Source organism: Populus nigra, chromosome 11, assembly GCF_951802175.1.
Source record: "Populus nigra chromosome 11, ddPopNigr1.1, whole genome shotgun sequence".
In the NCBI taxonomy this organism is placed as follows: Eukaryota; Viridiplantae; Streptophyta; class Magnoliopsida; order Malpighiales; family Salicaceae; genus Populus; species Populus nigra.
The window spans coordinates 2,325,572-2,352,929 of NC_084862.1; the positions used below are offsets into that span (position 1 = coordinate 2,325,572).

Here is a 27,358-nt window from a genome sequence, read left to right on the forward strand (position 1 = left end):
AGGCAATTTAGTCTTTTGAAAAATATAAATATAATTAAAAAATAAAAAGTAGTTGATACATGTATATGTATATAGGAGGCAATATGTGCACCATCTCTCAGTGAACAAACATTGCTTTTTATGATGGCATTGAAAGCGTCCTATCATTTTATTTTTTTTATTTGTACAGCAGCACAGAGCGCAAGCATGTTATCTATTGTAAATTATTATTTTTAATTTGATTAAATTTCATCATTATTTGTGGAAAACAACTATATTATAAAGCAAAATGAAAAGTTATTTCGCGTCGCTATACATTAAGCATCGAAAAGTCGGTTTTTCAACATTCAAAGAAGCCAATTTAATTAATCTACCTACTTTGAATGTGATATGGATACGATTGAGATTTATTCATTGGCTATAAGTAATAAGCTGATGAAGTTAAAGGGGAATAATTCCCCAATCCATCCTTGGATGGAAACCTCCACAACACACGTCGTCGCGATAGGCAGATATCAAGATTTTACCATAAAGCGTCGGCTGGTTCTGCTTTCACGTTGAGATTACAGAAGAGGGTTTTTTCTTTTTAGTATTCCAAAGGAAGGAGATTGTCCTGAACGATGCAGAATATACTTCCAACCATCTAGCTTCAATTATCATGCTATAACATGCTTCGGCGAAGCAAGAAGCCAGCTTGAAGCTATTCATTTCTTGTGCTGTCAGTCATCATTCTTGCAAATCACAAATGTTTCACGCCAAGTAGAGCCTTCATATCAATTTAGTGCTCCAAACACATGTCCTGGGAAACGTTACAACTCTTTCATATTTAGGTAGCGAGAAAAATCCATAACTTTGAGGTTGAGTTTTTTTACAAGAAGTATACTAGATGTGACTGTACATCTGTAGCATTTCCTTCTTTCTTTTTTCAGACTGGCAGAAACTAATGAACACTTCCTATTGTTGTTTTCTTCGGTGTCCATCGAAATTTTTTCAAAGAATATCATGTTCAGGGGATGAAGAAGAACCTCATCCTCATTCCTTCTCTGCAATTACCACGAAGACATCTTTCAGTGACCACCTACGTCTCTCACTTTTGGCAGGCGGATTGATAACAGCCTTTTCAGCATTAGCTGCACGGTAACCAATGACTATCTCTCTTCTCTGTCGTGCTCGTAATAGTACTTCATAGAAACTCAATTCCTCGCCTTCACTGAGGTAAAGATCTGCTTGCCTTATTTGTAGCTCATTTCCCTGATGAAGGCAAAATGTTTGTGAATGATGAGTTTAACTGATTAAAGGATCTTAAATTCTAACATCATCAATAGCAACAAGTTCACTAACACAACAAAGGAATCACTCTGATCAATGCTAGAGGGTTGTTCTAAGCAGTAAAGAGAGAACATGCTAGCAAACCCTTTGCAGTTGTGGTCCAGCATGTTAACTAGCTTAATTTATCACAGCCATAATAACAATATGATTATATGGATGCAGGGCTCACGCTATGCTACTTTCTCAATATAAGAAGCAGGGCATCAAAGTCATTATAATATATGATTTAAGGGAGTGACCAACTAAATGCACTAGGGAACGAAGTTAATAATCACCTGATGTGTTTAAGATTTCATCCTTTAGTTTAGCTAGAAAAGTTTCATGGGCTCTATAGTATACATGATGCAGATGGCTTTTTGTGAGAGAGAGGGAGGATTTAACATAGCGTGAGCTATGAGAAAAGAAAACATATAGATAAGGTGCTGACAGGCAAACTATGAGAAAAGAAAACATTGCATGCACTTGTTGGAATTTTCTATTGCAATTTTGTAAGCCTACTTCGCCCTTCAAAATTTGGTTTTCCATAGAGTGCAATAAGATCTCAGAATTTAACAGAAGTGAGACAAAAGAATACCTCATCTGCAAAGAGCTCTTCTAATACATCATTTATTTGTTGATCTTCTGCAACCATGGCCAATGCCATGCTGACAAGTTCATTTGATAAAACATAATCACTGATCTTCGACATGGATAATAAATTTTTAGTTCTTGGGTCCAGAATTTCACTTATTATTACAGATTTATCTGAAGCCTGCTGCATCTCCCCAATCCACGAACCTTGAGAGAAGGTTCCTCTGCGAACCTGGTTTACCATTGGGAGACGCTTTGACTGCATGGATCATGAGAATAAGAACACATGAATACAAAGGATCGAAAAGCACTAAATTGCACCATTAACACCTGGATCCTGTACAATTATCTTCTTGGGTTCAGGAGAAAATAAACAAAATCTTTTTGGCTTTTCCTTAAAGTTGAAGAGGAGTTGGCCAAGTACTCTTCAGAAAAGAAAGCAAAAGGCTATTCTAAACCTAAGATTACAGGGCATCTTGGAGGATGGCGTGAAACTTCAAAGAAGGCTGAAAGGTGAAGAGCCCATCTCGAGTCAAAGTAAATGTAAAAGAATCTCTCTACACCCCCCCACCCCCCCCCCCCCAAAAAAAAAAAAAAAAAAACCCCAATAAAAAAGACAAAAAAATGTGTTTTTTGAAACCCAAACAGACTGTCTCTTCAAACTACACTTATCCTACTTGGGAAGCCCCCCAAACATTAATTCACTTTCACAAAGCTTACATTGCAGTAGCTGCGTGGCAGAAGCCAACTGTCATGGATAATAAATAAAGGTTTCAGTTGTCAGTGTGAAATGTCTTTTTAAGTCGTGAAATTTATACTGGTTAATCAATAGAACTTATGTTGTATGAATGAGTAATAGCCTATCCACCAGAACTTTAGTTAGATCAAGTACCTGAATATCACGAATCAATAATAATGTGGCAAGAGATCGGGAGTCGGCTTGAATGGCTGAATCTTCCACTGACTCATCAGCCAAAATTAAAATCTAGACACACCAAATACTGCATCAAAATCTTTTTAACTAAGAATAAGGATAATTACATTCAAAAAATACAATCCCAAATGTCATATAGTTTGATTCAACCCACTACTATTTTAGTATTATTCACTTACTGAATCAAAAGATTGCAAAGGAAGGCTTTCTAAATGACGTCTTATGACCGCATTTCCCTCTCGATTGACAAGTTGTATATTTTCCAATCTACTTAAGTCTAGACCACCATCAATGAGCTTCTTTTCCCTCTCATTTTCGGGAACATCATTGAACATCCAGAGCTCTGAACCTGGTGCTAGAAATGCATCCAACACCTAAACATGAAGAGATGAGTAACTGATAATTACTTTTGTTATAGAAATGAAATAGTCTAAATGAGACAAAAAAGAGAGCTCATTGTTGCCCAAAAAAAAGTACATGTAGAAACTGGAAAGAATGGTTTCAATAGGCACACTTGTTGCAACTACAACTGAAAATCCTGCAATAATAACACAGAAGAATTCTGAAATGTCTACCACCACTTTGCCGCAACGGAGAAGTTATGATTTCATAATCCTTATAACATTACCATAATCATATCTTCCATGTCACGTCTCCAACCACAGAATAATATCTTTTCTGCAGACTTTGGACCAATAAAGTCTTTGGGTAGACTTCCTCTCCATACCTGCAGCATCCAGGCGAAGAAAAGAAAGATTAGGGGCTTCACAAAAGAGCTTACCACAATCATATCATCAATGTCCCTCCTCCATCCACAAAGTAGAATCTTCTGTGGCATTCTTGCAGGTCGGGCAATGTGCATGAATGATGCCTCTTTGACCTGAATGATGAAATTTATTATATTATGTAAGTTCTTCTTTTATGGTGCATCCACTTACCTAATTTCCACTGAAGGCATCATTCTAATGTTCACAACTGAACTTGTCCTTAACCAATCCGAGCATGATCTGCTATTTTCACTTTCATTTTTTCCCTTATCAGTTTTATCAGCCCCTTTACATCATGTATTATTTTTTATTATTTTTTTTTGATAGTCTTACATTATATCAAAAGCTATATCCTTTACTAAATTACACAATTTAGTAATCAGAGAAAAGAACCATCCATAAACGGTCTATGGTAGACACATCAGGTCCAATGTGATAGTTTTCACCAACCACACAGCATCATGTACAGCACCAAAGACTTCATGCATATCTGTGCAATAACATACTTTGCTAAAACTAAGAAACTATTTATCTATGGGTATGCATTGGTGCCTATAGCTAGGACGTTGTTTTCTTTTGTATACAGATATTTGCTGCCTTTATCAAGGCCTTTTCATTTTCATTTTGTAATTTATCTCCAATAAATGAGCATCCTGGATCTGGTAAGGGAAGACGACTTTCTTTTGCACTGGGTCAGGTGTAGGTCCCGTCTCTTATCATGCACATACAACCTAGGATGACAGAACAAAGACACAAGCTAGGGAAAAGAAAGAAGCATGCAATCTATAAGAAATCTTTATTTATGAAGGAAAATGAAAGCACCGTAGGTAATGCTGCTGGAGCATAGCTATCATCATCTTCCGCAATGACAAGGATTTCATCATCTTCTTGAAGAACATACGAGTCTTCAGGATTTAAGATAATTTTACCATCACAAGAAGCAACCTTGATCCCACAAGGTATAGCGTCGGGAAAACTGATTAGTATGTCCTCGAATTGCATGCCGTGCAACTGCGGCCATCTTTTGATGTAAAACTCACAATTTTCAAACCCAAGTATGTCTTCCCATATCTGTCATAACCAATCCGTAATTGATCACATGCACAAGCAAGCAGGAAAGAGTTTACAGCAGAATAATAAACAGCGGTAAAAAATCATTGTGAAATAAATCAGCCAGGCAATAACGCTTACAATGATGTTAACAGAACGTGACAAGAGTTTTAAGAGTGCAGAATTAACCTGTGCAAGTCCTGGCTGCCGAGCACATTGAATCATCAAGCGGCCAATAACATCATGAGCTACAACAGTTTTGACAAGATCTCCACCAACAAGTTTCACAAGAACCTCATTGTCAAGATCACTTAGCTCCACCACAATGTGCCCTTTTAGACCTTCTTTCACTCCTGTAAGACTTAAGACGGTTCTCAATGCGCGAGCATCACTCTGTATACAACCATAAACATCAATGGCTATCAATGCTTGTCAATACCATACATGAAGAACATTACTTATGCACTCAAGTAGCTGACCTGGTCAGCATTTCCATCTTCAGCAAGGACAACTATTGCACGGGCCTTGGAGACAGATACCTGAAACTCAGGCATTACCATATCAAGAAAAGCAACAGATAAAATAATGGTTTCACCACTCATGACAAGGTAGATACTAACATCATTAAAACTGCTAGCTGCAACAACTTCACAGAAGCCCAAACACAGGCAAGTTGCACCATAGAATGATTGTGGGAAAGAAGATTATAACAAGCCAGTGTACTTGGGAAAACAATAGCCATTAGAAACACCCCCCCCCCCCACCAACCCAACCCCAACGCAAAAAGAGAGGGAAAGGAAGTAGAAGGTGGACTCAAAGAATGTACAGAGAAATAATATTCATAGCAGAAATCATGACAAGAAATGCTATGTGCAATCTTCAAGAATATGAAGTAACATTGTACAATAAAATGCTTAAAGCAAAATTTTAATCATAGAATTCTTTCTTGGGAACTGCCATGCTTTAGCTACCACATAGTACAACTGAAGAAGACCGAATCCATCCCGCTACCACAGCTTTTCAGTAGATAAGACATCTCTATGTTACAACTTATAAGCAATATCACAGAAACTATGCATACCTTTTTTAGGTCAGCCAGAATTAGGGGGCTCCCACTTCTGCATATGACAGATGTTCCTTTGAAGTCGAACTCCATTTTAGCAATATCCATTTCCATCTCTTCTTTGTCTCGTTCAGCCATCACTACTACAATTCCTCCACCCAAACTCTCATTGGCTATTCCAAGTTGATTCAGCAGTGATCCCTAGTTTCAGAACAAATTACTTGGTTATTGAGGAAAATATTGCAAAAAGATTCTTCAAGTACCTAAATATATTTGTTTCGTTATCCACGCCCTTTTAGGAATTTCTTCAGAGATTTTTAAATTAGGATGGAGATTATTGTTCCCAGATTATATTAAGGTTCTCTTTGAAATGACCTGCCTTCACTACTCACAACTAAGTCGTTTTAAAAAGTGCGAGCACACGTATGCTCAAAAACAAGCTTCATCACACTGAAAAGCTGTGTAATCAGAATCTTACTAGTTTATCGCTCCAGCCAAGAATTAGAGTATGGTTTTGCTCAACCACTTCGCTTCTTCCTTTCCTTAATGAATCAAACTTCTCAGAAATAGCATCAGACACAAGTCCAAGCATCATAGCAAAAATAAGCATCCCACCAAAGCTAATAGAAACAGAAACAAGCCTTGGACCAATCCCCTCGGTATTAGCATGATTGCCTGAATCCGCTACAAACGTCCAAGACAACCAAAGACAATCCGCTAAATTATCATCTGTCACACCAAACAACGCCAATCCACCAAGGCAAATAACCAGCAATGTCGCAACCAACAACGCCAAAGGCTTGGCATATGGATGAACTGATAAAAAAATATCCACCCGATATGCAAGCTGCTTATTCAACAACGCCTCTTCCGAAACACTATCCGATGATCTGGATTTCGATACAAAATCAATGTACTTGAAAGCAAGAACCGGAATAGACAATAGCGTAACTGAAACAATCAAAGCCAAATTCTTTAACCCGTTATCACTACCATAACCAATATCATCAAGCTCCTGCATAACTGAATCAAAAGTATCTACATTGGATAACAAATTACACGCTCGTAATCTAACATTTAGTTTCAGTATTTGATCCTGCAATCCGACAAATAAAAAATCCCAGTTAACTAACAACAAAGCCGTGCATTAAGGTCAAAGTCAACTAGTAAATACTTTAAATGATCAATAAAACTACATACAGATTTAAAATCACCAATCTTGATAATAAAAATCAAAACTTTTAAGTGAAAAACTCACCTGCAAAACAATTACTTGGTTATGTAAAGTAAAATTCTTGTGCACTAATGAAGTCAAAGCTGTAATCACAATCTGCAACAGCCCAAAAACAAAACCCACTTCAAAAAACAGCTTCTTCTTTTACTTTCACACAATCAAGTTGTCAGAAACATTACTATATAAATACTCACAGCTACTGTAATGGCCAAATTCCATCGGACTCTGACCCGATGGCCCAATGATCCAGAAGAAACCTTCACAGTAGACTGCTTCTTCTCACTGGAAACAACAGGTTTGCGGTCCAAAACGGAGTCATTTTGGTGTTGTATTGAATATTTATCAGGTGGTCGAGGTAACTCCACGCGCCGGCGAAGTCTTCCATATTTAGAAGTGGTGGTGGGAGAGAGAGAGGGTGATGAACGAAACGAGGGAGGATTGGAGATGTTGGAACCTGGAGAATGTTTGGAAGCAGTGGAGAATCTGCGGTGGGGTTTAGGAGGTTTAGGAGGTGATTGGTGGATGAAGGAAGGTGAAGGGAAGAACCAGTCCCTGTTGAAGGAAGGAGAAGTAGAGTCTTGGGAGTCAAGGGACATGGTGGGGCTTTTTTGAAATGCTTTCTCAGTTTCTCTCTTTGTGTTTGATTAGTGATTAGAGATGCTTTTAGGAAGGCTAATGTTCTCTTTTTCTTTTTTTCTTTTATTTATTTATTTTTTAGTGTTTCTAACCATAGTTACAAGTCTTTACCCGTGAGTTGACTTGCTTCAAAGGCTGGTTGTTTTACAGAAGAGTTAAATCTATTTTTTTAAAAAAAAATTAATGATATTATTTTAAAAAAATCAGGTTTTTTTTTTAGTAAGTTGACCCAAAACAAGCGTTAATATGAGTCGAAACTTGGATTTCTAACTCGTTCTTACTTGAATTTACTTAAATGAAAACTTTCTATTTTTTTTATTTAAATGCATTTTTGATTTAATTTCATTTTATTTATATAAATTCAAATGGTACTATAATTAAATATTTTTATATTAAAAACATAATAATTAAATTCAATCCAAATCACAAGTTTAGATGCAATTTAACAGCAATTTTAATTTAAAATTGATATGGGTTAATTTTTTAAGTTAAATGATATTGTATTTTTTTAAATCAATTTAATTTTTATTAAATTTTAATTGAGTCAATTTATTCATAATGATTATAAGTGTAAGTTAACTCCATTAAATTAACTTGTTTAGAAGGGTGGTTGTTTTTCAAAGTGTTTTTCATTTAGAAATATATTAAAATAATATTTTTTTTATTTTTAAAAAATTATTTTTGATATCAGCACATCAAAATTATCTAAAAATATTAAAAAATATTAATTTAAAGTAAAAAAATAAAAAATTAAATTTTTTTTAAAATATTTTTAAAACACAAAAATAAAAACAATCAAGAATATATTTAAATTAATTTTACCGGCCACTTGACCTGGTTAGAATGTGAATTAGTTAATTTTAAGGTTGAGTTAACTGGGATTAATGAAGGAGACTTAATCAAATGATTAGGAGCGTTGTATTTAATAAAACTTAATGTTAATATTTTAAAAAGTTGATAGTGAAAGAGGTTGTTTGTAGTGATTAGTTTTGTGGTTTTAAAAATAATTAATGTGTGCAAATTTGTCCTTAGTAAGTTGTCTGTAAAGTAAGTGCCTTCTAAAGTCAAAAGTAAACACAAAGAACAAGTTTAAAATTTGGAACTTGATTATTTTCTTAATCATTCTCCTTTTGAGCTATAATACTTCATATTTATTAAACTTTCTTCTAATTAGATTTGTTTTATTCAAATATAACTTGATTTAGGTTAAAAAAAAGTTGACTTGAAGGATCTAATAAACTGATTTATAATTTGATTTGTTTAATTAAAACCTAATATTTTTTAAAAATAAAAATAATATTATTTTAATTTATTCAGATTAACTTGTCACTGCATAATTTAAACTTTAGATTGAAATTTTTTATTTTCTGTGATTGTATTATATTATATTATATTGCTTTACCATAATCAAATTAGATTTTATTAGATCATGGTTCTAAGCCAATCTTCCATGATTTTATATATATATTTTTTGTTTCCCTATAACATTTTATGTTATAGTTATAAAATTTAGTTTGGTAAATTAATTTAGGACCTCCGGATTTGAAAGCTATATTAGGCTGATTTCATGGCAAACTAAATTATTTTTTATTAAAATGATTTAATTTTAATAATAATAAAAAATTGCTGGATTAGCAGCTGACAAGCCACCCATGTTTTGGGCTTAGGGCTCATGATTCGATACTCATATACTAAGCTCTGACCCAAAACATGAGGCTTGGGTCAAACAGCCTTGTCAGTGGCACTTCATTAAAAAGAAAAAAAAAAGAACAAAAAAAAAGGGGCTCATAAAGAATAGATCGCCTCCATTCCAGGCCAGGGTTTAGCAGAGAGAAGAGAAATCTCTCACCGTCATCACAAGGTACTCTCCTCTCTTGTTCTCGCTCTCAAAGCTCTGTATTTCACCGAAAGAAGAACCCTTTAGCCGTAGAAAAGATTATTTGCCTTCCTTTTTTTTTTTTCCTGTTTTGATAAGTTTCGAATCAAATCACACTGTCCTAAAAAACTGATGGGATTCTTCATATTCTGTTTTGACCTAACTTAGCTGCCTAATTCGGGGGAGCCCTCTTTTCTCTTTTAGTTTAAGAAACCCTAAAAATGTTAACATAAAAAAGTCTTCGTTCTTGATACATTGTTCCTGTCATTTGCTTGTTTTCTTGAATTTCACAGTGTAAATAATATTTAGCTTGATTGATAGATATATTATTGTTTCTTCATTTAGTTTAGGATGGATTATAGGGGAAAATTTATTATTTACCTATTAAACATGAGACATCTCGAATCTCACCCCACCTAGCAGCTGGTGATTGATTATATTTCAAGATGAAGCTGAAATGTTTCTATGTTTTTCGAACACAAAATGCTTGTTGATTTTCTTTTTATTCACACCATAAAGGAAAAGGGAAACATGTAAGAGTCAAGTTTTTTTTTTTTTTTTTGATGAGTCAAGTATGGTTTCCAATAGCTGTGATTAGTGTTTAGCCCAAGTTCTTCTTTGAGCTGTTGCTCCAGTTTTTGTTCTTGCTTGTCAATTGTAAGTTGTGAGATTCCACTGTGTTTCATTGGGCGGGCTTTGTTTTTAAAAATCTCATGCTGTGTTTTTTGGAAGAATAACACTAATTTAGGCTACTGAAGTCTCTATCTGGGAATTAGAAATGGATTGTAGTGTGGATTTTGTTTTTTTCACTTGTGCGATTCATTTCCATTTTGCTATTTCACTTTTTGATTTTTAGCTCTAATGCACTAGTTGTTACTTGTTACATGTCTCTAACCCTGAGGCCTTGACTGGCTTTATTTTTCACTCTCTGGCTCTTTTTGTCTTGTGCTAACATGTGACTCTGTCATTAGTTGAACTTCATTATGAGATTACTTGGCTTGCATTTGATGCGATTTTTATGTCTTTCATTGCACTCATAGGATTTCTTTCAACTTCTGAAACTTTGTAACTCTTATTCTTTTTCCCTACCTGGTATGCAATTGCAACAAGATATTCTAAAACAGCATGCGAATTGATTTTGTCTTTTTAATGTACAGGCTAGAAAAAAGAAATATGGAAGGGTCTAGTCAATATCTTTTCTTTCAATGGGTTAAATGTGGCTTATGTTAGTTGTTATTAATGTATGGTACTGATCTTCTCTTTTCTCATGTTTGGTGAGATGGTGGTTCTTGCTGGTCACTGGCAAGCTGAGTCATGCTTGTTTTGGTCTGAGCATTACCTGCTTCACCATTTATGAGTGTAAAGATCACATCCTGCAAGTGTTTATGTTACTCTTGCCTTGTTGAAACTTTGTACGGTACATTACCCTGTCTTTGGTTGGTAGAGGGGGGTTTTAGATTGCATCGTGTTATCTTTATGTGAGATTCATGTTCATTTTGCGATTTAAATCTTTCTCCATTTCATTAGGTCTGGATGTTAAATGCTTTGAGGCCTTAGCCTCCTCTCCCCTCCGGAGTCATATTTATCTTTTCAGTAGTCAACTTCAGTAGGATATCAGTGGGTTTGCAGTTGATGTGACATGCCGTTTGTTATACGCCATTGGCTCTTATGATCATTTTGGAAACAAGCAAGAAAGGGGGATTTATCTACTTCTTAGTCTGAAATGTTCGTAAACCTTAGCTAAGAGTCCCATAGATCAGAGTGTTTAGGCATGCCTGGTTTGCAATTGCAATAAGATGTTTCTCCTATTTCATATTACTTATTTAATTTGGCACTGGATATTAACTTTATGCTGTATTCCCATTCAGGATTTTAGTTCTTTCATATAGCAGAAGTCAAGATGCAAGTTGTGCCTAGGGAGAGTGAAAGTGCTTTGTCTGTCTCCGGTCCAAGGCCAATGGAGTGGTCTACTGTTCCATATACAGGGTCACAAGGACCTGGACATAATGGTAAGCAGCGTAGATCTAGCTTGGAATCACCTATCATGTTGCTTACTGGTCACCAGAGTGCTATATATACTATGAAGTTCAATCCAGCTGGAAATGTCATTGCATCGGGATCTCATGACAAAGAAATTTTTCTGTGGTACATGCATGGGGAATGCAAAAACTTCATGGTTATGAGAGGGCACAAAAATGCAGTTTTAGATCTTCATTGGACTGCTGATGGGTCCCAGATAATATCAGCCAGTCCTGACAAAACTGTCAGGGCATGGGATGTCGAGACCGGAAAACAGATAAAGAAAATGGCAGAACACTCCTCTTTTGTGAATTCATGTTGCCCTTCCCGTAGGGGGCCTCCACTTGTTGTAAGTGGATCTGATGATGGAACTTCAAAACTTTGGGATTTGCGCCAGAAGGGTGCCATCCAAACATTTCCAGATAAATACCAAATCACAGCTGTCAGTTTCTCTGATGCATCGGATAAGATATTCACAGGTGGTATAGATAATGATGTCAAGGTATGGGACATCCGCAAGGGTGAAGTGACCATGACACTAGAGGGCCATCAAGATATGATAACAAGTATGCAGTTGAGTCCTGATGGCTCATATCTGCTTACGAATGGCATGGACAACAAGCTTTGCATTTGGGACATGCGCCCCTATGCACCACAAAATCGATGTGTAAAGATTTTTGAAGGGCACCAACACAACTTTGAAAAGAACTTGTTAAAGTGTAGCTGGTCACCAGATGGAAGCAAGGTCACTGCTGGTAGTGCAGATCGCATGGTTTACATATGGGACACAACTTCTCGACGCATCTTGTATAAGCTTCCTGGTCACGCTGGATCTGTCAATGAGTGTGTCTTCCACCCTACTGAGCCTATCATTGGATCATGCAGCAGTGACAAACAGATTTATCTTGGGGAAATCTGATCACTGCTTTGTCAGCCTGTCCAAAATGAGTTGTTAGTAACGGGGAAGATATTTTGGGGCCTGCTTGTCAGTACCCAACTAAACGATTGAATAGGTTGTACTACTTATGTAGCTTTTGAGCTGAATTCAACTTATGTGATGTTGATGTATGTTTTACTGATCTTTCTTATATCTTGCTGACTTGTTTGTAGTCCTTATTACTTGCTGGCTATCTTGTTCTACTGAAGTATCAATGAATATGCGCACAGTGAGTGTTTGTTGGATATGAAATAAAGTTTTTGGACTTGTATGTACTCTTTGATCTAAGCAAGTTTCCAACTATTTTCACTGTCCAAGCATGGTGATATAGCTGCAACAATTTGTATCTTACAGTTTTGTCAGTCTCCCTGGAATGATTTGTTGGCAACAACGAGAGCATTTCCTTAGGAGCATTTCTGGAATGATTGCCTTGTCGGCTGGAGTATGATAATACCGTTAGGTATAAGACTGGTCCCAGCCCGGTCTAGTCAGCTCGGGTCCATGATTTGCTTACTTGGGGTCTGACCCGGATGAGGTCAACCTAACCAACCTACAACCCAGACCTTGGGCCAGTTGACCCATGGATCGGGTCATATATCTGTGCTTAAAACTAGCCGTTGATAAGCAAACCACCCTGCTAGAATTATTGGTGACCAATGAAATCACAGTAGGAAAACTAGCCGATGGCAAACCCTCTTTTAACGGTCACTTCCCTGCTGCACCAGCTTCTACCCCTTGCATATATATATACTTGCCATCCCATTTTCGTTTCAACAAATCAGTCACAATCTCAACAAAAAAAAAGAGTTGTATTTCGATCTTCAAAATCCAGCTTCTCATTACAGCAAATCATCAGTTTTCTCAAATGGGTCTCATTAACAATCACAAATCTTGTCCAGTGACTGAATCCCACCACTCAACGCATATATTCTTCACCATATGCAACTACATTCTCTTGTGTGCAGCCTCTAGTTGCATATTCCTCACTCTTTCTCTCCGTTTATTCCCTTCCCTCTGCGGCTTCTTTGTCGTTCTCCTCCACATGTTCACCATCATTTCAGCTGTATCTGGCTGTTCTGTGGCCTTATCTGGATCCAACAAATGGTATGCAGCTCACATGATCAGCACCTCTCTAACAGCAATATTTCAAGGATCAGTTTCGATCCTTATCTTTACACAGACTGGTGATTTCTTGGGGTACTTGAAGTCTTACGTGAGAGAGGAAGATGGTGCTGTTATCTTAAAGTTGGCTGGTGGGCTTTGTTTGCTGATCTTTTGCTTGGAATGGGTTGTGTTGGTTCTTGCTTTCTTGTTGAGGTACTATGCTTTTGCAGAAGGAAATGGGAGTGGCGCTGGTTCTTTTGATAGAAATGGAAAAGTTCAAGAAGAGGAGTTGAAAAACTGGCCTTGGCCTTTGCAATTTTAGAGATTCGCTTACTTTTAATTTTTTTCAATTTGATTTGTACTTGTCATGTTCTTACAGTGGAAGTTCGTTTTTTAAGCAGAAATTTTTATTTTTTTTAAAAAAATACTTCTTTTATTTGAAATTATTTTTTTAATTTTAAATATTTTTAATGTACTAATATTAAAAATAAATTTTTAAAAAGTAAAAAGAAAGTAAACTCACAATGTAAACTATGCTGGGCCAAGTTTAACAAATCCTCAATCTAATTAAAGGCAAATTCATGCTTCGGGCTTCTGATAAACCAGCACCAAAAAGAGGAGGCCTAGTAACAGATTCGCAGCCCATAGCCCATCTCGATCTTATAACTGGCCCATATACCATTATAGCAGGCCCAACAATGGCAAGCAGATTACATGCCGTGTTTGTCGGTATTCTGTAGCCACCACCTGTTGTCGTTCGCAATTCTCAAGAACCCAAGAAATCATAAAAAGACAAAAAGAAGTCACAGTTCTTAGGGTTTATTAAAGGGTTTTGAGCTTCACAGAAAGAACTCCACGATTTCAGGTTCGTTTTTAATTTGCAAGGCTGTAACTTATTGATGTTCGAATTCATTTTCTTGATGGTATTTTGTTTGGTTGCTTATTTTTCTACTTTAGTTTGATTTAGCTGTCTGGATTAGTAAAATTTCATCTTCAGCTGCTGGGAAGTTAAAAGTCAACATGATGTTCAAAACCCAGATTTTTTTTCTTCATTTTTCTCTGGTTTGAGGTGCCAAACTGTGGATTAAGTGTCATTCTAGTGTTGGATTGATGAGTGTTTTATTGAATTTTGGATTCCCTGATTTTTACATGGTGTGATCGGGTTTTTTATCGTTAATAGTAGGCCGATGAGTTATTACTTTACTATTGTTGTGAAGAGGAATGAGTGTTTATGTTGCATTTCTGCCAAGGAAAGAAGTTGAATTGGGGTTTTGGTTGTCAAATGGTGATTCATATAGTTGAATGAAAACTTTAAATTTTGAGAAATCAAATCATATTTGTATTGAAAATTCCGAAAACAATTGGAAAGGACATATATGTGTGTGTGAGCAATGATAAGTGTTGAAAGAACAAACTATTTCTTTACCAAGTAGGGCCTTTGTCTTTCTTGTTTATTCCAGAAGCTAGACTGATCAGTAGGGCCTTTTTTTTTCAGTGTCAACTTTCAAGGTATTTTTACATGTTGCTAGCAGGTGCATTTTTGAAGAAAAAAATACGTTTCATGTTGAATTTCAAGGTCCTTTCTTTTTCTTCAATGCACTGATGGTTGATGAAGGAGATTAAGAGAGAGGAGAGCTAGATTAGTGAAACAGAAAAATAACAGTGCAGGTGTAGAGCTGATGATAGCAATGTACTTGTGAGGGAGAGAAACTATCGAAAACATTTCTGAGTTTCATGTTGAATTTCAAGGTCCTTTCTTTTTCTTCAATGCACTGATGGTTGATGAAGGAGATTAAGAGAGAGGAGAGCTAGATTAGTGAAACAGAAAAATAACAGTGCAGGTGTAGAGCTGATGATAGCAGTGTACTTGTGAGGGAGAGAAACTATCGAAAACATTTCTGAGTTTAATTGCATGAAGTTTTAGGATTAGTGAGATTTGTTTAGTCCATGGGTGCAATTCAATGTGCAATTCAATTGGGTAATATCTTCATTAGCAGTCGAGAATACCTCCTGTAATATTTTCCATTTTTGCCAATGAAAGAATTTGAATCCGGTGCTATAATTCCCTTCCATGGAAGCATGTTTTGTTTGCCACAAGATGCCTAGAAAAACAGATTAATTCATATATTTCCTTTCCTACTTCTGCAACTTTGGCAGTATAACACATTTTCTGCTACAAGTTTCGGTTACAAGATGGCTGGATTCAGTAGCCTTGCACCTAAGACCAAGAATCTGGTAGTTGCTGGAGGCTTGTCAGCATTTGTTTTTGGGGTTTATTTCTACACCATGAGAGCTGTTGGAGGGACAGACGAACTTCAGACTGCTATTGATAAGTTTGAACAGCAGAAAAGCAAGGAAGAGTCTGAGGCAACCATCCCATCTAAGGCTTGACCATATGATGCATGGTGTAATAATGTGATCAGAAACAAGAGAGTGGTTAATTTGTGAATGTGCTGTTTCTACTTTTGATTTTGCACTTTTACTGTACTTGATAGGCATTAGAGTCTGAGGCAACCATCCCATCTAAGGGTTGACCATATGATCCTTGGTGTAATAATGTGATCAGAAACAAGAGAATGGTTAATTTGTGAATGTGCTGTTTCTACTTTTGATTTTGCACTTTTACTGTACTTGATCAGCATGATAATGAAAACACGGGAGAGTAACTTTAATCTGAATTCGCATGTCAGTCATCATTTGCCTGGAAAATATTTGAGTACATGATACAAATAAGGTCATCAGAATGATGATTGCTTTTGTTGCTTAACTCTTCAATTTTGCAGTCTTTTGTTGTAAAATATTGTATATTTTCCCTTAAAAATAATTTATGACAAATTGGTTATATCAGCGAAGGCGGTTCTATACCAATTAGGAGAGGGTAGCAGGTTTAACTCTAGCCTATTCTACCTTCCCTTCATTTGACAGAAAACAAATTTGTACACATTTTTTCCTGGAGTCCATGTGTATTGAATAAATTGTATATGATACTGCTGTATAGAACTGCAAGTCCATTTACATGATTTGCTGATGTTCCTACTTTTATCTCGGTTCTTATTTTGCTTAGCAAGCATGGTTATGTGAAGCAGAGTAACTATAAAGTCTTAATCTTCAATGAGAATGTTCCTACATTCAAACTCAAATATGTTCTTTGCCGCTTACTTGTTTCAGCTGTTCCATAATGCCACGAAGTTTCACTTGTAGAACTCTACTGCTCTCGCTCCTCTCCAGTCTCAGTTAAGCCGTAGGTAGGCTATGCACAGTGGGAAATGCCAAAATCTCTGTAACTAATCCCCTTTCCTTTCAAATTGGATGCCCCATGAGACATTGCTTGATGAATTCAGCGTTAGAGTGTAGACTAATCCAATAACAATAAAGTTAACACATTTTGACTGGTCTCTTGAGACCATGGAGATGGTGCGAGCAGCAAACTCATGCCAGACATGACAAATGGTTGATTTGATACCAATTCCACGGTGCCTGCCAAACACATCTACTTAAACGACACAGCAAGTACTGGAAGGGGATATTTGGAAAGGAACTTCCCAACTTCAATATATAGCAGATCCTCAGCCAAACTAAATCCTATGCATGTGCACTTTCTGTTATGTGAGCCCGCTTAGCTCAGAGGTTAGAGCATTGCATTTATAATGTCATGGCCATCGGATCGCGTTACTAAGAAGAGACAGCATGTAGCCACGTTGCAACAATTTTCTACCTTGCTCTTCTTGTTCTTGGCAGCAACCAGTTGCATTTTCGCTTGAAAAATTGCAGGAACAAGACCAAAACTCCGAGCAACTTTTTGTTTGGAAGCAATCTGAACATCAAGACATGAACTTCTTTTCTTTTGAAATCTTACAAGCCCTGCATAAACCTCCATCAAAACTATAAAAGAATTAAAACCCAAAAATCCATCAGATCTTATCAGACAAAAGAACCCATAGAAGAAATTGCTCTGGTTTTTTTTTTTCCCTGATACCAAGGTTTTGATGACAGATCTCATAACTCTGAATTTGATCTCCAAAACGTCAGGCAACTCATTATACATCTTTTGACATTCCACATCAATCTCAAATGTTCCATTATTATAAACCCCATTGTTCCCAGCTTCCGGAATTGTATGACCCTTTATCATCCCTTTCACCCCAACCCCATAACCACTGCATTCCTCCCTCAACAATATCCTGGTGCCAATTTTCCTCACAACTGCGTTGTCAGATTCTGCAATGCATCCTGGCTCTAATACCACAAAAGAACGGGTTTAATACCAAGGAAAGTCAAAAGGAACCCATCAAAGACATCCTCTTGCTTTCCTAGTCCAACACCCTCACTCTTCATTTCATTACTTAATCTGCTAAACAATACCAATAAGCTAAATTCTCTACCTTCTCTGACCCTGTATTAATCACATTCCTCAAGTGGAAATGTATTCTACGAAAAAAAAATTAAAGGGCACCACCACACGAGCATTATAAAGATAACTTTGATGAGGATGTCCAACATAGAAGATCAGTACAGCATGAGATAGCAGAGTAGGAAAAACAATTAGTGATCCCAAGCTTAATAGAATCAGTATAAAGGGATTCAATTAATAATTATTCAATATAAAAGGTAGTTGTTAAACAAGAAAATTAAAAATAAAAACTAGTTTCTGGATAATTAAAAACAGTATAGATCAAATATTTTCCATCAGAACCTCCTCCACTAGTAGCGCACCTTGACCAGCTGCAGACAAGTTTCTCTTTTACTTAATCGCATGTTCCAATGCAGCATTACGCATCCAAAATCTAAACCTCCATTGCAGCCACTGCAGTGACAGTGGATGTGTTCTTGTCCACGGTATTTGACATCGAACGCTTAGTTATGGGCAGGCTCCATCTTATGCATATTTCCAGTAGTAGCGTGACCAGTAGCAAAGTTAGTATTATACCACTGTAGGTAAGCCTCCAAAATCTTGCGGCGTGCAATATGTCAAATCCTTTGTATATGTTGAATATGCTTAGGATAAGTGTTGAGCAACCCGCCAGGAAGTGGAACCAGTTGAAGAAGGGACGATACTTGCTATCTTTGTCAGGTCTGACCAGACCACCAAACACCTGCGCTGTTGCAAGACAGAAGAGGACAATGCCGATGATTTTGTGACAGCTATGTTCGATACCATGAGACCTTATGCCAAGAAATATTCCAGTCCCAAATCCAGACAGACCACCAAGAATATAGGCCAGCAGTTGACAACTGACATGCAAGTAGAACCATAAAGGGCCTGCAGATTCGAACCTCTTCAAGTATCTTGCAATGACGGCCCCAACAGGCATTAGAATACCCCAGCTTACTGTGTTCAACGTTCCATGGACATTTTTCAGTGTTGTTGAAGAACTTCTTGTCGCTTTAATCCTTCCTGAAAGGAAGTCCAAACTCCCCATGGATTTAACGTTGGGACTGGATGGAGCAACACTATGCATCATTGGAGTGTTTTCAGACATTGGCCCTACTTGCCAGAGATGATTCACTGTGCTGATGTTTCCATGGAGCTCCAAGCTTGCATAGATTATCATCTCATTGTTCTGATTAGTAGCGGACAAGTCCAAGACAGGAAAGCTAAGATTTCCTTGTTCCAATCGCGTTCCATAACTTGTTATAGGCGAAGTATAGACTGCAAGACTTCCATCCTTTCTTGGAAAAGAAACGATTGCTTGCGAACCAATCATCCCTCCTGAAGTTGGATTGATAGCCCAAGCAATCCATCTGCGATCGGTCACGCCAGTATGCCTGAAGGCAACCTCAACTCTGCTGGATAATGGATGGTAGTTCCAGTGAAGAGAGGAACTCAAAACAGGCAAGTCGCTGCAAGAAGAGAACTGTTTGTTGTTTGAAAATTTATAGGTGGTGCATGGTTGTTGTTGTGCTATGCATGACAGTGCGCAGAAAGAAAGAAAGAAGGCGACCAGAAAAATCACAGAACGGGCCATGTTTATGCAACAAATTAAAGGGATTGAAAGAAGAAAGATCGGTGATGACTCGAGACTACGGAGAACGGAGAAGGAATTGTTTTTGGATAGAGAATTGTAAGGCTGGTTGAGTGAATATATAGGGATCTTGTCTTCCGTTTGCGACTCGGAAAAATATTTCGATTGCTTTGGTTTCTTGAAGTAGTTAATGTCCGTCTTATATTCTTAAAACCAATAGAGATATATTTCAGTAGCCGGTCTATCTTTTTTTTCCAATCGGATTAGGATGCAATTTATTATTTTAATTAGTTTTTTTTTTCATTTGACTTTGCCCAAATAAAGGAAAAGTATAAAAAGTCCTGGATGTTAGTTTGTTTATTTTTTTTGTTATTAAAAGTATCAATATAATTTTATTGTGTGTATAATATTAAAAAAAGTCCCCAGACAAAAGATATATATTTTTGTGCTTTTAGGGGCAACAAACTCATTTTATTGTACTAAAAAAAAGTGTTGACCAATTTATCTCTAATTCATTTTCTAACGCCTAATTAATCCATTGAAAAAGATAATTTTACTTTCCCTTTGTTAGATTTTTTAAAAGGGCAAAAGCGTTATTTTAATGTTCCAATATACAATGAAATATATCTTGATTTAAAGTGTTTTATTGTTGACTTTTAGTTTTTTTTTTATAATTATTTTGTTTTCAAAACACATAAACAAAACATAGTGAAAATAATAATTTTGAAATTTTATAGGGGATAAGGATCCCTTTAAATAATTTAAAACTCTTTATAATTTATATAAATATTACTTGAAGATCAAATATTCTTTCTAGTATTTGATCAACCATTAAAAATTATAAACAATTTTTTCAACCAAAATATTATAATTGATTTATAGTGACTAATTAAAGAATGATAATGATAAAAATTAATTCTTATTATGATCATAATAAATTCTTTAACCATTTAACTTTCAAAATTCATTATAAAAAAAGGATTGAAGAAAGAGTTTTTACAGTGTTTTTTTTTTAGAATTTTCCACACTCTTCATCACCTCATTTTTAGTATTATCCGTCTCATTTTATCTTTTGTTTTCCTGTCAAATTTGATAATTGTTCTTTTAATTACTATTGTTTTTACTTTGTTAAAATTTTTAAATTTATATTTTTTTCAGTTTTATCTTTCAACATTAAATTAGTTGAGAACTGAGCTTCTTGATTAAGCTTAGATTTAGGATTTCTCAAGTTATAATTTTGGGAGATTAAACTAGGTTTAAGAGATTCATTAGAGTTTGCTTGGTTTTTTTTCTTTTTTCTAACTTTTTTTTTTAATTTTATCATTCATCATTTATTTAATGAAGATTGAGTTCCATTTTTTTTTTTTATCTTCTATTGAGTTTCTCATTGATTTTGAAAATAATCAACGTTTGTCTCACTCTTCAACATTAATTGGATTGTTTGATAATTAAGTTTTATAGTTTTATTACATTTGCTTTCGACAAGGTTACCTCAATAACACAACTAGATCACAAATTTTACATTCTAACCCGGGTGAACTCAGGTCAGAGTTTTTTTTTAATTATATTTTTTTTTCAATTTCTTCCTTCAATATTTTATTTGGAAATTGAGTTTTGGATTTTTTTTCATTGTACTTTCTACGAGGTTATTGTGTTCTTAATTAGTTTTTTTTATTCATTATCAAAGAAGATCCTTCAACATTTAATTTTTTTTTTAAAAAAATCAATTTTATCCTACAACATTTGATTGATTGAGAATTGGTCTTTATGTTTTTCGTTTTTACTTTTCTTTCTATGGAGTTATCATAATCTTATTCTCATGGTCGCAGGATTAGCGGGTTAACCTAGTTTGACTTCATGATTTTATTCAATTTTACTTTTGAGGGGTTTATACCTCAGTGTCACGACCACGTCGTATATTTGACATATTAACCAGGATAAGCTTGAGTTGAGTTCTTGACTTGTTTTTTATTTTATTTACCCTTTTTTTAGCTAAGTTTATAAAATTCAATCAAGTCAATGACTCAAATCTTATATTTTATTTTTTAAAGTGTTTTTCATTTTATATCGATTTAATGTTTTTTATATATAAAAAAATTAGAACGACTTGTAGGCTGCGTGAACCACTAGTTTGCCTCTGATAAATATTTAAAGTGTAGTAGTAGTTGTTTTTAAAGTGTTTTTTGTTTAAAAATATATTAAAATAATTTTTAAAATAAAATAAAAACAAAAAACAAATTTTATCCCATCTCTATTTAGCCAACAATAACATGAAAGGGATATAAATAACATGATGGTCGCCTAATCTATCTACCACACTTCTTGTTGAACGTAGAGATAGGTTTTGATATTGTTGTTTGCTAGTCTAATAGCTTTCATAATTATTATCAAATTAATTAATAGATTATGAACATTAATAAGATCGAGACAAGACAAATGGGACCCAAAATAAATCTTGATTATGATTTTAGGTTAAAACCACAACATAACACGAACAAATTCTTGTGAATAAATTAATTTATATGTAGATAGTTAATTTAAGATTTAATTTAAATACAGAGCTAATAAAAAAAATATCACAATTACTAAAAAAAAAATTGCTTATAAATTATTTCATTAGGTACTAGCTCTAATTTATTATTACTTAGGTTAAAGTCTCCCCAACCATAAATCCTACACGTAAAATATATATCATGGAACTATCTAGGTGATGGCCTAGTGATAAAAGCTTGAGACCAAGGGGTTTGCTCCCTCTGTGGTCTCAGGTTCGAACTCTGCGGTTGCTCATATGATGGCCACTGGAGGCTTACATGGTCGTTAACTTCAATACCCGTGGGATTAGTCGAGGTGCGCGCAAGCTGGTCCGGACACCCACGTTAAACTAAAAAAAATATATATATCATGGATTCGAGTTAAGCAATCTTGAACTCATCTCCCCCAAGTTTAGTCTAGGTTATTGTAACTAGAAATCCTATCACACCATGTCTCCTATATTTATAATCTTCATTTATTATATCTGCAATGAACAACACACATCTTTCAAGGCAGCATTTCTCCAACATTTTTACCGACTTAAACATTGAAAGATTTCCCTAAATCATACGAAGAACTTTTTTTTGTAGGAGTTCTATCAACCTTCAAAGCCCAATAACCCATTACATCATATCCTTGAAACCAGTTTCCATTATCAAGCCCATAATTAATGACACCTGGGCCCTTTCCCTTTTCAGCTCTTTCCTCAAGTTATGTCTTTGGGTGCTCGTCATCGGAGTGCGGTTTAACTTTTCAAATCATGAGTGTCGGTGAAAATTCGGAATACAATTGGAAAGGACATGTATGTGTGAGCAATGATAAGTGTTGAAAGAACAAACTATTTCTTTACCAAGTAGGGCCTTTCGTCTTTCTTGTTTATTCCACAAGCTAGACTGATCAGTAGGGCCTTTTTTTTTTTCAGTGTCAACTTTCAAGGTATTTTTACAAGATGGCTGGATTCAGTAGCCATGCACCTAAGACCAAGAATCTGGTAGTTGCTGGAAGCTTGTCAGCATTTGTTTTTGAGGTTTATTTCGACACCATGAGAGCTGTTGGAGGGACAAACGAACTTCAGACCGCGATTGATAAGTTTGAACAGCAGAAAAGCAAGCAAGAGTCTGAGGCAACCATCCCATCTAAGCCTTGACCATGTGTAATAATGTGATCAGAAACAAGAGAATGGTTAATTTGTGAATGTGCTGTTTCTACTTTTGATTTTGCACTTTTACTGTACTTGATCAGCATGATAATGAAAACATGGGAGAGTAACTTTAATCTGAATTCGCATGTCAATGGTCATTTGCCTGGAAAATATTTGAGTACATGATACAAATAAGGTCGTCAGAATGGTGATTGCTTTTGTTGCTTAACTCTTTAATTTTGCAGTCTTTTGTTGTAAAATATTGTATATTTTCCCTTAAAAATAATTTATGACAAATTGGTTGTATCAGAGAAAGCGGTTCTATACCAATTGGGAGCGGGTAGCAGGTTTAACTCTAGCCTATTCTACCTTCCCTTCATTTGACAGAAAACAAATTTGCACACATTTTTTCCTGTACTCCATGCCTATTGAATAAATTGTATGTGATACTGCTGTATAGAACTGCAAGTCCATTTACATGATTAGCTGATGTTATGTGAAAGCAGAGTAACTATACAGTCTTAATCTTCAATGACAATGTTCCTACATTCAAACTCAAATATGTTCTTTGCAGCTTACTTGTTTCAGCTGTTCCATAATGCCACGAAGTTTCACTTGTAGAACTCTACTGCTCTCGCTCCTCTCCAGTGTCAGTTGAGTAGTTGGTAGGCTATGCACAGTGGGAAATGCCAAAAGCTCTGTAACTAATCCCTTTTCCTTTCAAATGGATGCCCCATGAGACATTGCTTGATGAATTCACCGTTAGAGTGTAGACTAATCCAATAACAATAAAGCTAACACATTTTGACTGGTTTCTTGAGACCATGGAGATGGTGCGAGCCACAAATTCATGCCAGACATGGGTCCTTACCCTTTATCACTGAGGAAAAACCCAGAGTAAAATATTAGTACAAACATATTCTAAACCCGAAATAGATACATAAATTATAATGAAGAAACACAATCCCAAGTACTGTTCTATCATTATAAGCTCCATGGATCCCAGCTACCTGAATTGTGTGCCCCATGATCATTCCCCTTCATCCATGCAGCAAACGTAGACACATGTTCAAGAGAAGAACAGTCACAAAGCTTTTCCACCGCATCCGAAAATTTCCTCTACCAAGCCACTGCATTCCTCCCTCTACAGCACCCCACAATTCAAACTACCAAACCACCATAATCAAGTTCTTAGTCAAAATCGAACTCCATCAATTAATTTTTTCTTTTGGTCCTCTATCTGGAATCAACAACTCAAGCCATTCCTAACTGTTTTTTTTTTTTTCCTGATACCAAGGTTAAGGTTTTGATGACAGCTCTCATAACTCTGAATTCCTGTTGATCTCCAAAACGTCAGGCAACTCATTATACATCTTTTGACATTCTACGCCAATCCCAAATGATCCATTATTATAAGCCCCATTGTTCCCAGCTTCCGGAATTGTATGACCCCTTATCATACCCTTCATCCCAGCCCCATAACCATTGCATTCTTCCCTCAACAATATCCTGGTTTCAATTTTCCTCACAACTGCGTTGTCAGATTTCGCAATGCAGCTATCCTGGCTCTAATACCACAAAAAACGGGTTTAATAGCAAGGAAAGTCAAAAGGAAATCCATCAAAGACATCCTCTTGCTTTCCTAGTCCAACACCCTCACTCTTCATTTCATTACTTAATCTGCTAAACAATACTAATAAGCTAAATTCTCTACCTTCTCTAACCCTGTATTAATCACATTCCTCAAGTGGAAATGTGATCTCCCAAAAAAAAAATTAAAGGGCACCACCACACGAGCATTACAATAAAGATAACTTTGATGAGGATGTCCAACATAAAACAACAGTACAGAATGGGATAGCAGAGTAGGAAAAACAAATAGAGATCCCAAGCTTAATAGAATCGGTATAAAGGGATTCAATTAATAATTATTCAATATAAAAGGAAGTTGTGCATCAATTACAGTTAAACAATGAAAATTAAAAAGAAAAACTACTTTTTGGCTCATTAAAACAGTGTAGATCAAATATTTTCCATCAGAACCTCCTCCACTAGTAGCGCTCCTTGACCGGCTGCAGACAAGTTTCTCTTTTACTTAATCGCATGTTCCAATGCAGCATTACGCATCCCAAATCTAAACCTCCGTTACAGCCACTGCAGGGACTGTGGATGTGTTCTTGTCCACGGTATTTGACATCGAACGCTTAGTTATCGGCAGGCACCATCTTGTGCATATTTCCAATAGTAGCGTGACCAGTAGCAAAGTTAGTATTATACCACTGTAGGTAAGCCTCCAAAATCTTGCGGCGTGCAATATGTCAAATCCTTTGTATATGTTGAATATGCTTAGGATAAGTGTTGAGCAACCCGCCAGGAAGTGGAACCAGTTGAAGAAGGGACGATACTTGCTATCTTTGTCAGGTCTGACCAGACCACCAAACACCTGCGCTGTTGCAAGACAGAAGAGGACAATGCCGATGATTTTGTGACAGCTATGTTCGATACCATGAGACCTTATGCCAAGAAATATTCCAGTCCCAAATCCAGACAGACCACCAAGAATATAGGCCAGCAGTTGACAACTGACATGCAAGTAGAACCATAAAGGGCTTGCAGATTCGAACCTCTTCAAGTATCTTGCAATGACGGCCCCAACAGGCATTAGAATACCCCAGCTTACTGTGTTCAACATTCCATGGACATTTTTCAGTGTTGTTGAAGAACTTCTTGTCGCTTTAATCCTTCCTGAAGAGAAGTCCAAACTCCCCATGGATTTAACGTTGGGACTGGATGGAGAAACACTATGCATCATTGGAGTGTTTTCAGACATTGGGCCTACTTGCCAGAGATGATTCACTGTGCTGATGTTTCCATGGAGCTCCAAGCTTGCATAGATTATCATCTCATTGTTCTGATTAGTAGCGGACAAGTCCAAGACAGGAAAGCTAAGATTTCCTTGTTCCAATCGCGTTCCACAACTTGTTATAGGCGAAGTATAGACTGCAAGACTTCCATCCGTTCTCTGAAAAGAAACGATTGCTTGGGAACCAATCATCCCTCCTGAAGTTGGATTGATAGCCCAAGCAATCCATCCGCGATCGGTCACGCCAGTATGCCTGAAGGCAACCTCAACTCTGCTGGATAATGGATGGTAGTTCCAGTGAAGAGAGGACCTCAAAACAGGCAAGTCGTTGCAAGAAGAGAACTGTTTGTTGTTTGAAAATTTATAGGTTGTGCATGGTTGTTGTTGTGCTATGCATGACAATGCGCAGAAAGAAAGAAAGATGGAGACCAGAAAAATCACAGAACGGGCCATGTTTATGCAACAAAAGGGATTGAAAGAAGAAAGATCGGTGATGACTAGAGACTACGGAGCACGGGGACGGAATTGTTTTTGGATAGAGAATTGTAAGGCTAGTTGAGTGAATATATAGGGATCTCGTCTTCCGTTTGCGACTCGGAAAAATATTTCGATTGCTTTGGTTTCTTGAAGTAGTTAATGTCCGTCTTATATTCTTAAAACCAATAGAGATATATTTCAGTAGTTGGTCTATCTTTTTTTTCCAATCGGATTAGGATGCAATTTATTATTTTAATTAGTTTTTTTTTCATTTGACTTTGCCTAAATAAAGGAAAAGTATAAAAAGCCTGGTGCTAGATTTTTTTTTTCAAGGCCGTGGTGCTAGTTTATTTTTTTTTTTGTTTGCTTTTAAGGTATCAACATAATTTTACTATACAAATAATATTAAAAAGAAAAAAAGATATATATTTTTTTGTTTCTAAGGCAACAAACTTATTTTATTGTGCTAAAAAAAATGTGTTGAGCACTAATCAATTTTGTAACGCCTAATAGATCCCATGAAAACCATGGTTTTACCTCTCATTGCAAGCTTTGTTAGTTTTTATAAAAGGGTAAAGGTGTCATTTCAATGTTCAAATGAATTATGAAATATCTCTTGGGTCACTTAGTTTTATTGATGCCTTTTAAATTTTTTTTTCTTGTAATTGTTAAGTTTTTTTAAAACATATAAATATAGTGAAAACAATAAATTTGAAATTTTATAAGTGTCTCAAGGACCCCTTTAAAGAATTTAGGACCTTTTAGATTTATGCGAAAATTACTTGAAGATCAATTCTTCTTTTTAAGATTTGATCAACCCTTCAAAGATCTGAATAATTTTTTCAACAAAAAAATTATGATTGATTTATAGTGGCTAATTAAAG

The 27,358-nt window shown here is 35.9% G+C and overlaps 6 protein-coding genes across 11 annotated transcripts; 4 read left to right on the top strand and 2 right to left on the bottom strand.

The window, feature by feature from the left end:
• Positions 1 to 727: 727 nt before the first annotated feature.
• On the bottom strand, positions 728 to 7,584 carry LOC133668552 (ion channel CASTOR-like). 6 transcript variants are annotated; one of them, XM_062088475.1, is made up of 12 exons: positions 7,121 to 7,583; positions 6,951 to 7,022; positions 6,171 to 6,788; positions 5,711 to 5,893; positions 5,109 to 5,168; positions 4,819 to 5,022; positions 4,402 to 4,650; positions 3,594 to 3,692; positions 2,992 to 3,186; positions 2,771 to 2,863; positions 1,883 to 2,137; positions 728 to 1,230 (listed from the first exon to the last, which is right to left on the bottom strand). In XM_062088475.1, the coding sequence occupies exons 1-12, from the start codon at positions 7,520 to 7,522 to the stop codon at positions 1,012 to 1,014; spliced, it is 2,649 nt and encodes an 882-aa protein (XP_061944459.1). In that variant the 5' UTR covers positions 7,523 to 7,583; the 3' UTR covers positions 728 to 1,011. The 6 variants fall into 6 exon arrangements, 4 of the variants coding, with proteins under 4 accessions (XP_061944459.1, XP_061944457.1, XP_061944458.1 ...); XM_062088473.1 differs by having other exon boundaries at positions 3,441 to 3,692; XM_062088474.1 differs by lacking the exon at positions 3,594 to 3,692 and adding an exon at positions 3,441 to 3,539 and having other exon boundaries at positions 7,121 to 7,582.
• A 1,703-nt stretch (positions 7,585 to 9,287) lies between these two features.
• Positions 9,288 to 12,669, top strand: LOC133667968 (uncharacterized). Its single transcript, XM_062087687.1, has 2 exons — positions 9,288 to 9,423; positions 11,307 to 12,669. The coding sequence occupies exon 2, from the start codon at positions 11,339 to 11,341 to the stop codon at positions 12,374 to 12,376; it is 1,038 nt and encodes a 345-aa protein (XP_061943671.1). The 5' UTR covers positions 9,288 to 9,423; positions 11,307 to 11,338; the 3' UTR covers positions 12,377 to 12,669.
• A 406-nt stretch (positions 12,670 to 13,075) lies between these two features.
• On the top strand, positions 13,076 to 13,902 carry LOC133667969 (uncharacterized). Its single transcript, XM_062087688.1, has one exon. It carries the CDS (start codon positions 13,260 to 13,262, stop codon positions 13,818 to 13,820), a length of 561 nt encoding a protein of 186 aa, XP_061943672.1. The 5' UTR covers positions 13,076 to 13,259; the 3' UTR covers positions 13,821 to 13,902.
• A 133-nt stretch (positions 13,903 to 14,035) lies between these two features.
• LOC133667970 (uncharacterized) lies at positions 14,036 to 16,105 on the top strand. The gene is made up of 2 exons (XM_062087689.1): positions 14,036 to 14,363; positions 15,656 to 16,105. Exon 2 carries the CDS (start codon positions 15,692 to 15,694, stop codon positions 15,887 to 15,889), a length of 198 nt encoding a protein of 65 aa, XP_061943673.1. The 5' UTR covers positions 14,036 to 14,363; positions 15,656 to 15,691; the 3' UTR covers positions 15,890 to 16,105.
• A 6,696-nt stretch (positions 16,106 to 22,801) lies between these two features.
• LOC133706319 (uncharacterized) lies at positions 22,802 to 23,274 on the top strand. Its single transcript, XM_062131823.1, has one exon. The coding sequence runs from the start codon at positions 22,943 to 22,945 to the stop codon at positions 23,138 to 23,140; it is 198 nt and encodes a 65-aa protein (XP_061987807.1). The 5' UTR covers positions 22,802 to 22,942; the 3' UTR covers positions 23,141 to 23,274.
• A 1,179-nt stretch (positions 23,275 to 24,453) lies between these two features.
• Positions 24,454 to 26,450, bottom strand: LOC133668646 (cytochrome b561 and DOMON domain-containing protein At5g47530-like). Its single transcript, XM_062088596.1, has 2 exons — positions 25,275 to 26,450; positions 24,454 to 24,702 (listed from the first exon to the last, which is right to left on the bottom strand). Exons 1-2 carry the CDS (start codon positions 26,448 to 26,450, stop codon positions 24,454 to 24,456), a joined length of 1,425 nt encoding a protein of 474 aa, XP_061944580.1.
• Between the last annotated feature and the right edge of the window lie 908 nt (positions 26,451 to 27,358).

Bases quoted from the DNA above. Each gene is read 5' to 3' on its own strand.
- LOC133706319 (XM_062131823.1), top strand. From the start codon at position 22,943: ATGGCTGGATTCAGTAGCCATGCACCTAAGACCAAGAATCTGGTAGTT.
- LOC133668646 (XM_062088596.1), bottom strand. From the start codon at position 26,450: ATGGCCCGTTCTGTGATTTTTCTGGTCTCCATCTTTCTTTCTTTCTGC. The intron at 24,703-25,274 runs GTTTAGATTTGG...TTGTGGTATTAG, and splicing joins CTGCAGTGGCTGTAACGGAG to AGCCAGGATAGCTGCATTGC.
- LOC133668552 (XM_062088473.1), bottom strand. From the start codon at position 7,522: ATGTCCCTTGACTCCCAAGACTCTACTTCTCCTTCCTTCAACAGGGAC. The intron at 6,789-6,950 runs GTGAGTTTTTCA...GTCGGATTGCAG, and splicing joins ACCAAGTAATTGTTTTGCAG to GATCAAATACTGAAACTAAA. The intron at 2,864-2,991 runs GTAAGTGAATAA...TGGTGTGTCTAG, and splicing joins CTTTGCAATCTTTTGATTCA to ATTTTAATTTTGGCTGATGA.
- LOC133667970 (XM_062087689.1), top strand. From the start codon at position 15,692: ATGGCTGGATTCAGTAGCCTTGCACCTAAGACCAAGAATCTGGTAGTT.
- LOC133667968 (XM_062087687.1), top strand. From the start codon at position 11,339: ATGCAAGTTGTGCCTAGGGAGAGTGAAAGTGCTTTGTCTGTCTCCGGT.
- LOC133667969 (XM_062087688.1), top strand. From the start codon at position 13,260: ATGGGTCTCATTAACAATCACAAATCTTGTCCAGTGACTGAATCCCAC.